The 11,346-nt window shown below is 46.6% G+C and overlaps 1 protein-coding gene across 1 annotated transcript; it reads right to left on the reverse strand.

Annotated features, from left to right (window-relative positions):
- Nucleotides 1-801: 801 nt before the first annotated feature.
- LOC107117640 (G-protein coupled receptor 54-like) lies at nt 802-7,433 on the reverse strand. The gene is made up of 5 exons (XM_015419796.1): nt 7,218-7,433; nt 4,405-4,529; nt 3,735-3,870; nt 3,154-3,392; nt 802-1,166 (listed from the first exon to the last, which is right to left on the reverse strand). The coding sequence occupies exons 1-5, from the start codon at nt 7,396-7,398 to the stop codon at nt 810-812; spliced, it is 1,038 nt and encodes a 345-aa protein (XP_015275282.1). The 5' UTR covers nt 7,399-7,433; the 3' UTR covers nt 802-809.
- Between the last annotated feature and the right edge of the window lie 3,913 nt (nt 7,434-11,346).

Below are 11,346 nucleotides of genomic sequence, written 5' to 3' on the forward strand. Positions count from 1 at the left end.
ATTTGTTCATATAGTAACCTGAGAGAATTTACACATCCTTACCTTTGGCTACTTCGCATGCTACAATAATACACCCCTTTGGCATCCTTAGGTGGCCCATGAGAGGGGGGGGGCAACAGTAAAATCCCGTGGCTAATCTTGCCCCCCAAGATGACTGAGTTCACAAAAGTAACTCTTTCATAATAACTGACTCTCCAGCAAACTTTGCTTACCCTCCCCCAAGGTTTCTGTATCTCGTTATATCCTGGGTTAATTCAGGGGGTTTTATACTTATAATGAACATGCTCCTTGAATAAATGTTTTCTCTTATGCTTTTTAAGCACCCTGCCATGTTCACAAGTCATAGTAGCTAAGGGGAGGGTTGACAGTGTTAAGTTGGTCAGATGAGTGAAGTCTGGAACAGTACTGCCGGAGGGGCACCATCCACCACTAAGTCTTTTTAACCAGAAATTTTCATAGTCTCAAAAGAAGCTTTTTATTAATTAAATTAAAATCTTACAAATTTAAAAGCCCTCAGTAATCTCAGATAGAGTGAATGGAAATTCCAAGTGAAGCAGAGAACCCAGTGACCCTGCCCTAGCTACTGCCCTGGTCTTGAGGTTTAGCAGTTTAGCTTAGACTTCTGAATTAAAATCCACAGTCACTAACATGATCACCAAATGAATTTGAAGTAGGATCCTTCAATGTTTCAGTCACTGTATGTTGTTCAGGAATAACCACTGTAAGAACTAAGCAGACATCCAGTTTTATCTTCTTAGTCTCCATGACCTTTGATAGTGCATACAAAGCAGAGTTCTCCATCATTCAGGTCAGGGTGAAGCGACAAAATTTAGCTCAGCGTTATGGCAGCCTGAATGCATGCCATTGTCCTGTACACGCTGGCGGAAGAGGAAGGGGAATGCCTTCTTGAAGGACTTGCGGAAGCTGTCTCCCATGAACGCATAGACTATGGGGTTGAGAGAAGAGTTAGCGTATGACATGCAATTGGCCCATGTCTTGATCTTGTAGGTCTCATAGTTGGCCTGGAAGTGATGATAGAAGCCCTGAAAGAGCAAGTAGAACTGGATGGGACCCCAGCAAATGGTGAACAGCAGCACAATCACTACAACCATCTTGGAAATCTTGGCCCTCACGGCAGCTGAGCGTTCTGACAGATGTTGCACCTGCTGGGATTGAAGAGAAGAGCATACATGGCCTACCCAAGGTTAAGATGGATACATTTGTTTATTTAGTACACTCTTATCCTACATCCCTCTAAGGCAGGGGTGTCAAACATGCGGCCGGTGGGCTTCTATCACGTACGCAGTGGAATTGGCTGTCTTCTGTTTCTTGTTCCAGTTCTGCTGCTGCTGCATCATCGTAGGTTTGCAGCTTACAGATACACACCTGAACAGCAGAGTTAAGATTGCAACAGCACAGACATTTTGATGTAATAATTCAGAGCAAGAGGTGTCAGTTATCAGACACTGTTAAATAAACAAAATGTTGCAAGAGTGCTAATGTTTTAAGCATGTTTTTGTGTTTGTGTCTTTTATAAAGTTTATATCTCTGCTACCTGGCATTACATTTTATGACACACATGGCCCGGCCCAACAAGGTCTCATTTATGTCAGATCCAGCCCTCGTAACAAATGAGTTCAACACCCCTGCTCTAAGGAGCTCAGGGAGGTTCCCACTCCTCCATTTTTCTCCTTACGACAACCCAGTAAGGTAGGTCAGGCTGGCAGCAGGATCCATCTCCAGCTTTGGTAAGGAAGAGAATCCGGTCAGTTAGAGCAGAAGTATGTATTTAATGAAGAAGGCAACTGTAATTGCTATGCAAGCACAAAGTCTCAGTATCCAATGCCAAATTTTACTATTTTGGAAGAGAGTGGAGAAGTTCTCTCTGTCCACATTCCCACATGATTAATAATAAACCTCTGTCATGTCTTTGTGCCTCGATCTTTTTTGATTGCCCTTCCCAAGTACACAGAATCCTGCTCATCAGGTCCTCCTGGGACTTCTTTTCATTAGAAGTGAAACATAGGCTACATAGTGAATGGAATTGAGTAACTCTTTATTATTCAGAAAATGTATATGCTGTCTCTCCAGAGACTGCTCAAGGAGACTTGTAACTAAAACAACACAACAAAGCCAAACAAGGCATCAAAACCAAGCTAGGCCATAAAAACAATATAAGAAGAAGAGTAGGTGTTTATACCCTACCAACCTAGCAGTTCGAAAGCAAGAAATTGCAAGTAGATAAGTAGGTACCACTTCGGTGGGAAGGTAACAGCGTTCCGTGCGCCTTTGTGTTTAGTCATGCCGGCCACATGACCACGGAAACGTCTTCGGACAGCGCTGGCTCTTCGGCTTGGAAACGGAGATGAGCACCGCAACCCTAGAGTCGGATTCGACTGGCTTTCGAGCAAGGGAACCTTTACCTTTTACCTTTCTCTTCCTTAATCAGTTTCAAAGTAGCTTACAATCACCTTCCTTTCCTCTCCCCACAATAGGCACCTTGTGAGGTAGGTGGGACTGAGAGAGTTCTGAGATTGCTGTGACTGGCCCACAGTTACCCAGTTGGCTTCACGTGGAGGAGTGGGGAATCAAACCTGGTTCTCCAATAGAGTCCACTGCTCTTAAGCGCTTTTGTTGTTCAGTCGCACAGTCGAGTCCGACTCTTCGCGACCCCATGGACCAGATCACGCCAGGCCTTCCTGTCTTCCGCCGTCCTCTGAAATTTGCTCAATTTCATGTTCGTTGCATCTATGACACTGTCTAACCATCTCATCTTTTGCCGTCCCCGTCTTCTTTGACCTTCAATCTTTCCCAGTATAAGGCAAACACTGGGCAGCCTGAAATGAGATTTATAAAACAATACTCGGGACAGAGGCAGATCATAAAACAGCTAAGAAAAGATGTTACCTCTCAGTTAAAATCCTTGATAAAAAGAAATTGTTTTGCTCTAGTATCTAAAGGAGAGAAGGATAAATGCCCAGCAAGCCTCAAGGATAAAGGCAACTCAGAGGCAAAGTGCCACCACTGAAAAAGCCCTGCCTTTAGTCACCATCTGCCTCACCTCTGCAGGCAAGGACACAGAGAGCAGGGCTTGAGGAAAGGATTATCTTAACTGCTGGGATGGTCAGTATGGGAGGATGGACTCCTACTTACCTGATAGTCATGGTCTATGGGCTCCACCACAGGATTCCCAATGCGCTTGAGCATGATGGAATAGCAGAAGCATATGGTGAACAGAGGCAACAGATAAACAGCCAGGAAAGTATACAGAATAAAACTGCGCTCCTGGCTTTTGCTGGCGAAGGCTTCAATGCAGTAGGTGCGCAGGCCATACCAGTAGCCAACTTCAGTGCGATGGTATAGAGCCATAGGCAGTGAGAGAATGAAGGAACCTGGAGGCCAAAGACACAGCATTCAGAGCCCTGAAGGACAATGCTCCATTGTGTCACCTGCAGAAGTCAAAACCCAACCTGAGCTCAGGGGAAAACTGAAGAACAGTCAATGGGGCTTCATTTTGATACTGTGTGGTTACGCTTCCACAGAAGAGGAGACTGGGAATCAGTACCAAGCACCTTATAGAGAACTTAATACAGAATTCCATATGAGTTTATGGAGCTGGTCCTGGGAAGTTCAAGACAGATGTTAGGATTTAGGTCTAGCTCTGGCTCTTCCACATGAAGCTCTTGTCTTGGCCCTCTAGCTATGTATGCATAGCTCCTGCTGGTCACACTCACCAATCCAGATAGCAAAACTGACAGCCATGGCTATGTGGGGGGTTCTGTAACGTAAGGACTGCAGTGGATACAGTGTAGCATAGCAGCGGTCAACACTCATAGCCATCAGAGTGATGCAGGTGGCCTGTACTGTTACCTGGTGGGAAAACAAGGACCCATAAGTAAAAAGCTTGGAATCTATATCCACTATATCCACTAGTGAGTTGACCATATGTACCTCTGAACACAGCCCCTCCTCCTATAAGACAAGAATGACCACTGCATACCTACCAGTTTGGTGTAGAGGTTAAGTGCACGGACCCTAATCTGGGAGAACCGAGTTTGATTCCCCACTTCTCCACTTGCACCTAGCTGGATGACCTTGGGCAAGCCGTAGTTTTGATAAGAGCTGTTCTTGAAAAAGAGCAGTTTCTGTCAAGAGCTCTCTCAGCCCCACCTACCTCACAGGGTGTCTGTTGTGGGGAGGGGAAGGTAAAGGAGTTTGTAAGCCGCTCTGAGACTCCCCTGGGTAGTGAAGGGCGGGGTATAAATCCAATCTCTTCTTCTTCTCTTCTTCTACCACTATCTGCATGTATACAGTCATGCTGTTACACAGACATCAGACATACCCACCACCAGATCTCTTTGTACACTTAAATATTACACAGATTCTCCCACCACTCAAGCTCACCTGCTGCAAATAGTTGACAAATTTGCACATGAAATCCCCAAAAACCCAGCTGGGCAAGGGATAGAGTGTGGCGGTGAAGGGTACACAGCATACTAAGAATATGATGTCAGTGGTAGCCAGGTTTGCTGCAAGAGACATAGAGATTATGTTACTACAGGAGTAGCTCTGGCTGTCAGCCACACCCCCCAGCTTAAAACTGGAGACTAGTTGCATCAAATGGGTGAGAAGCTCCCTGGCAGAAGGTAGAGGCAAGATGCAGTGGAGATCACATACAGAAGAACTGGAATCACTCAATATCACCATTCTCCATCCTTGTGGTTCACTTTGCCTACTTAATGCTAAATGGGATTCCAGCTAACATAAAGTGCCAATAGGGTGGATCCAACCATCCTCCAAATAGCCTTTCTCCAGCTTAACCAGCCATCCTCCAACTTAAGTGGCTCTTCCTCCAATGGAAGAGCCACTTAAGCTGGAAGAAGGCTCTTTAGGCTGGAAAAAGACTTCAAACTTGACTCAGTGGAGTGGGAGGATAGAGGTAGGGTCTATCCCAATATATCCTGAATATTCCACAATAAAGATATGGTTAAGACCATGGTTCTTGTTGCATCACATTAGTTTCATTCCTATCCCAATAAAAATCTTTATATATTTCACAAATATATGAGCTTCCTTTTCTGTGCATTATGCAAATTCAGCCTAAGCTTTCAGAAGGAACAACTCTGTCTATGCACTAGACTTAGAAAACAATGAGCTATGCATATTTCTGTTGCTTAAGAAAATGGAAAATGGTGGGCCATGTGGGAACCCCTTAGGTGTGCCCACAGGCAAGCAAAACTCAAGTCCAGCTCCAGCTAATGATTTGAAGGTCCTTCCCAAGCACTTTTCTCCTTGGCAGAAATAAAGGAGGTGCAGAACAAGTTATTTTGTCTAGCTCTGAGGGGGGTGCCATTCTAGCAAGGCTGGATGGGATTTCTTAAGATATTTCAATGAATATGGCTCATTTTGTATACGGGCAAGAAAGAAAAAGCAAGGGAGACTTCATACTACCAATGAATGTGTGCAGTATGTGTGCAGTATCCTCAGTTTGTACTTGGTGCCGTTACATGCTGAAATTTCAAGGCAGTTCCAAGGCAAATGAGAAGCAGAGATAGTTTGTCATTACCTTCCTCTGCAAAGTCTTCCTTGGTGGTCTCCCTTCCAAGCATCAACCCTGCTTAGCTTCTGTTTTATCTTTTTATACTATATGCACTTTATGCCTTGTTGTAAGCCACCCTGAGCCAGCTCGTGGGGAGGGTGGGGTATAAATATAAATAAATAAATAAGATCTGACAAGATTGGACTATGCCATGCTGCCTTCCCTCCCAGCTGACCCCTATATGAAATACATCCCAGGAACTAACCTAGCAGGACATTATGGGCTACTGTGATCCATCCATAACTGTGTTAGGAAGCAATTCTGGAACAGGTTTGTTCTAACTAGCTGTCTGTAAGATTAATAAATGCAAATCTTAAGGGATAAGCTGCCAGCACCAATATTAGAGAACATTTTATCTACTGAACTGCCTAGGGAAGGCAGGATGTAATAAAACAGCACTGGTCCATGGAGAATGAAATGGCCTTTAAGAGACATAGTACTACAGCCAGTTCACTGTCATATTAACTCAATAACCTTTTCTTCCATCAGTGACAGTGAAAAAGGTCGTGAATGTCAGGGATCAAAATGCTCTACAGTAAAATCCTAAGCATAGTTACACCTTTCGAAGCACATTGACTTAAATGGGTATAATTCTAATTAGGATTGCACTGTCCATTTAACAACCCTCACTGGGATCTGTCCCGGTTCGGAGGCCTCGCGGGCCCCAACCCCCGGAACAACCCCCCCCCCCCCGAGTCCCCGCAAGCATCCAACTCGCCAAAGGAGTCCACGGCCTGGAGGACAGCGAGGGAGGCGAGCCGGGGCACAGCGGTCCGCGACGGACGGCAGACGCGGAAGCTGACGACCCCGCCCCAAGGAGATAAGGCTGCGCCGGTCGGGCCCCTCGTGGAGCAGCCGAAGTCATCCGCGGCCCCGGCGGCGTCACAGGGGGCCCGGGAGCGAGCCCTGCGAGGCGAGCGCAGCTACACTTGGGCGCCAGTGGCGCGGCCCAGAGGCCAGCGCAACTTCAACCCCACCCAACCTGGCACCTAGTCGCGTCGGCCGTCCTAATAAAAGGGGGCGGGGCCGAGATGACTCGCAGGGCCACAGTTGGGAAGACGGGCGGTGCTGGGAGCGGGGTGGGGAGGTACAAGGCGGGGATGGAGAAGGGGCCGGGGAGGAGGAGGAGTGTGCGCAGGAGCTAGTAGAGGAGACGCTGGTATAGAGAGGCGGAAAAGCTGAGAGAGAGCAAAAGAGTTTCCCGACGCACACTGGCAGAGGGACTTGCGGGGTGGCTTTAACCCCGGCCCCTGCCTGTCTGAGGCTCCTCACTCCTCCCCTCTCTTTTTGAGTACCCTCCGCTGACAGGACCGTCTACCCTGTTGGGGCAACTGACGTCACGGCCACGGGAGGATCGGTGCCAGGGTCGCACTCAGACAGAGGTTGACAGGATCTATGGGTGGAATCTGATAATGCCACTAATGGGGGCTGCAAATGAGGGCAGAAGAAGATCAGACAGCTGGGCTGGGAAGAGTCTGAATCTCTTCCTATGAGTTTAATGAGTGGCGTAGGTTAGCATCTGGGGAGCAGAAGTGCGAATGGTCAGAAAAGCAAGAAGCGACAGGGCAACTCCCGAACCAAGGAGCGGGGGCGAGTAAGAGGTAGGTGGTTCACTCACCAATGTAGAAGTTGGTGGCCGTGCGCATTTGGCGGTGCTTGCTGATGATATAGATGACCAGTGAGTTCCCGACCAGACCAAGCAGCATAATGAGGGCGTAAAAGAGGGGCACAAGCCATGCATCGGTCAGAAATGGGGGGGAGGTATCCTCTCCACTGCTGTTAAAGATCCACAAGTGCATGTTATCCTCAAGGGCACCTGTGCTGGGCTTGGCACTGCCTGGCCGGGATGTTGGCTCTGCTGTCCATCTGGGCCAGAGCTCTGAAGGCAAAGGCTCAGCATCCATTTGGAGTGGACTACCAAGGCAGCTCGTGCCAACAGCCGGAAATGTGTAGTCTGTCCCTCTGAGAAGCCTGGCTGGAAAGTCTCTGGTCTTGAAAACACAAAATTCGTGAGAGGTGCTGAAACTACTAATGCCCCAGGGATGAGCAGTCTCTTAGCCAAGGGGGTGCATGGTATAGATAGTCCTTGTAAAAATGGAGCTTGTTTGCAAATTGGGGGAAGGCTACAATCCCCCATAGACTTTAGGATGTGAGCCAAATGTGGGCTGGCCGAAAGGACGGTTGAACTGCTTCCTCCAGTTTCTGGTCTCCTTATTCTTAATAAGAGGTGATGCTGCTGTGAGAGCCAAGATGGGGTAGGTAGACCACCCAGACGGTACCTTTTGTGCCTGTAGGCTCTGCCTGAGATGATCCCATTTCCACTACAATCTTTTGTCTTTCAAAGCTTTCAGAATTTCCTCTCTGTGCCACAACAAAGTCCCACTCATTCCCTCCACAGCATGGTCAGAACTCTCAGCTTTGGTTTCCTGGCTGGTCTTTTTGCCACGAAGTGGGAGAGACAGCTGTGCTAGCTCCTTCTCTTCCTCCTGCCTCCTTTAGTGCATCCCGGGACTTACTGTGACTAATGCTGGTGTCTGAACACAGGAGAGAAACTAGGCAAGCTGTGCTTAATGATGAGAGGTGGAAGCGACGGTTCTGATTGGCTCTCATGGATGCTGTTTGTAGCTGTGTCAGGGAGAGGACCAAGGAAGCAGAAAACAAGTACACATTACAGGGCCCATCCTAGATGTATATGTGCTAATTCCAGCACCGTCTCCTTTGTGTACTGGCTCACAAACAACACCTCCCACAGAAAGACAAGCATTTGGCATGCAGGGAAGAAGAACTAGAAAGATTACAGACAGGATTCTTGAGTTCTTTCTGAAGCTCTGATAGGGGACTGGGACATATTGGTTAAAGCATATGGCTTGCCACCCATGTTCCTGAGCTTCTCTGCCACAGTTTTCCTGAATGGGATTGGCTGGGTCCTTTTCTCTCTCTAAAAGTTAATTGGAATATTTGGTTAATAATGGCTGCGGTCACACGGAGCATTAGCCACGCTACAGAGACGGAAGATAGGCGGATTTTCCGGGTGCGATCACAGCATCACATCTGGGAAGCGTAGAGCTCCCGTGGCGAACCCGAGGCTTCCCGCCGAAAATGCGGGGTAAAAAACTAGTACCTCCGAGGTACTAGTTTCCGGAAACCGCGGGGCAAGGGCAGGCACCTGATCGCATTTCCGGTGGTAGGTCGTGGCATCCGGCGCCCGCCCATGTCCCCTCGCAAAAAGGTTTTTTTTCCCAAGTCTCCACGGGATGCGCACAAGCACCCAACGGCGCATGCGCACACTTCAGCCCCCTCCTCTTTTCTGTACCCCCCCCACTCCTCGCTCGGCCTGCTCGAGAGGAACTCTCTGCACCGAGCGGCAGAGGGGGAGGTGCAGGGGGGGCGCGGCGGGAGGGCGGCCTGGCTGAAGCTCCTCCTGGAGGGGACAGGAGGGAGGACACAGTTTGCATTCATCTGCAGTCCTGGAAGGGGTTAAACCTGCGGAGTTTTTTGCTAGAGAGGCCGCTTCTTGGCCGCGCCACAGGATTGTCCTCTGATCGGCACCTCCCCCCTAACCACGGGACCTCGACAGGACCTCGACTGGACGTCTGATCATGCAGCTGCGCGTTATTTTGCTCCGGGGCAAACAGCCACGCTCGCCCCCCCCCCCACATTTTCCTGCCCGTGTGACTGGGGCCATAGCAGAGTTTTGCAAAGTCATAGAAGCATGATACAGTAAATCAATCTCCCAAGAAGTATATTGCAAAAAAGGTAAACTTACATTTATTCAGGTAGATCCAGTTCACATTCAGGTTGCAGTCAAAAGAAGAAACAGAAGCCTAATCTAAAGAGTACTTTCCCTATCACAAATGACCAGCTTGTCCGGCATCATTTGTGTGGGAGTATGAGAGGGCAATTGTATCTATAGGAGAGACCTGCAGAGACATGTTGTCTCCATGGAAGGCCATGTAGGGACACTGAGAGGACACAGAAGGAGAGAGGAGGGGTCAGAGGACAGCTCCCAGGTTAAGACAAAGAGAGGCATCCCATTCAAGGAGACAATGTGATGTAGCAGGCCCCCCCCCCCCCATTTCCAGGCATGCTGAGTCACTCACTCCAACATAGTTACCTGTCCTGAGATAAGAATTACAACTTTTCTCTTTCAGCAGATTTAATGAATCAAAACAACAGCCTCTTGTCTGATTTCCCTGTACTCCAGCATATTTTAATTCTTTGACACTTATGTAAGATGGTAAGTTAATGAATTTCTGGTTTTTCTCTTCCAGCATTTATTTATCATTTAGAAAACTTTGCATAGACAGATACAATGTCCTTACACTCTCACACACACGATGTCGAACAAAACTCATTGAAGACTGGTAATTACCCATCATTTAAAATTTTACTAAGAGAACAATTTGTATTTCCTGATAAATCTAAGAGAACAATTTTCTGGTATTTCCTGATAAATCTAAGGTTCTTTGGTTCATGAACAAATTACAGACTCCTTTTCATTCTTCACCATGACAGGGCAACATTATCATGGTTGGCACGTACGCATGAGAAGAAAAATCATTTTTGATATTTGTAAGTAAATTTCAAATCCAACTAACTGCCCTCAGTAAATGAACAAATTTTGTTATTTCTTTTACCAATAAAGGGTAGTATTTACTACAACTTGAGTATGAATGTCAAAAATGAATTGTGACTCATTTGTTTTGACATTTTTATTATAGCTATTAAAAATACCAACATGCCTTCAATAAATGTCACGGTTTCACCACAAATTTCTATAATTTACCAGTAAATATCAACATATATAATTACAGATTAGAAAATACCTGGAACTGTGAAGATATGAATTCCTTACATTTCTTATGATTTAGTTTAACATTAAAAGAGTTCTCTGTTGTCTTGAAAGGAATTTTATTCCGAATCTTGACTTTGGTTTCTTCTTACTCTCCCCACCCCCACCACAGCTACTTGCTACTAATAACTTTCTCACTTTGCTTTTACGAGCCGTTGTGGGATGATGATAAGTCTTTTCTTCCTTTTGTATTGGCTACTGCAGGTGTCGTGCTTAGGGCTGAACTGCACAAAGGAGTACACTTGGGAAGGGGTTGGAAATGTACATACAATATTATAATGTCCCTCTTCTTCTGCCAACAAATACTATGATTCAACAATAATAGTTAGCTCTGAGTGCAGTAGCACCAACAAGGTTTTCAGGTACAAGCCTTTGAAAGTTAAAGCGCCCTTCATTAGACACAATTGTTGTACGCATAGTTTATATGTGACACTGTTATGCACTCAGCACTCTGTCTGCCTTAGTAGACGAACCTTAGTGGACTCAGTTAGCACCTATGACATACACAGACATACAGATATGTTAAGTGCCATTGATGATTCTAATTACAGAGATAGAAATCAATTATGAATATCTATTCAGGTATTCACTTTGCTTCAATGCTTAAATCATTCTGGGGAAAATACTAAATGCTGACAGGCAGTAACTGATTGCTTATGACCTTGCTCGTGATGGCTATCTGTGACTGCGCATGTTCCTGATGTCAGCTCGCTTGCGTTAGATGGAGAACATACTGCATGATGTACCCATATCTGTTACATTAGATACTTTTTGGAACTTCACAGCCTGAGAAGAAGAAGGCCTATTGTTTAGCTGTAGGAGGTACATTTTTGCCTGTGAAAATCCAACCCACAGGTTCGGGCCCAATCAGAATGGTGTGACGGATATATGACAA

This window comes from Gekko japonicus, unplaced genomic scaffold (assembly GCF_001447785.1).
Source record: "Gekko japonicus isolate JY-2015 unplaced genomic scaffold, Gekko_japonicus_V1.1 scaffold2157, whole genome shotgun sequence".
NCBI classification, from domain to species: domain Eukaryota; kingdom Metazoa; phylum Chordata; class Lepidosauria; order Squamata; family Gekkonidae; genus Gekko; species Gekko japonicus.

Excerpts from the sequence above, each read along its gene's own strand:
- LOC107117640 (XM_015419796.1), bottom strand. The coding sequence starts at position 7,398 with ATGCACTTGTGGATCTTTAACAGCAGTGGAGAGGATACCTCCCCCCCA. Across the intron at positions 4,530-7,217 it reads GGCCACCAACTTCTACATTG|CAAACCTGGCTACCACTGAC; the intron begins GTGAGTGAACCA and ends TGTCTCTTGCAG. Across the intron at positions 1,167-3,153 it reads CCATAGACCATGACTATCAG|CAGGTGCAACATCTGTCAGA; the intron begins GTAAGTAGGAGT and ends CTTCAATCCCAG.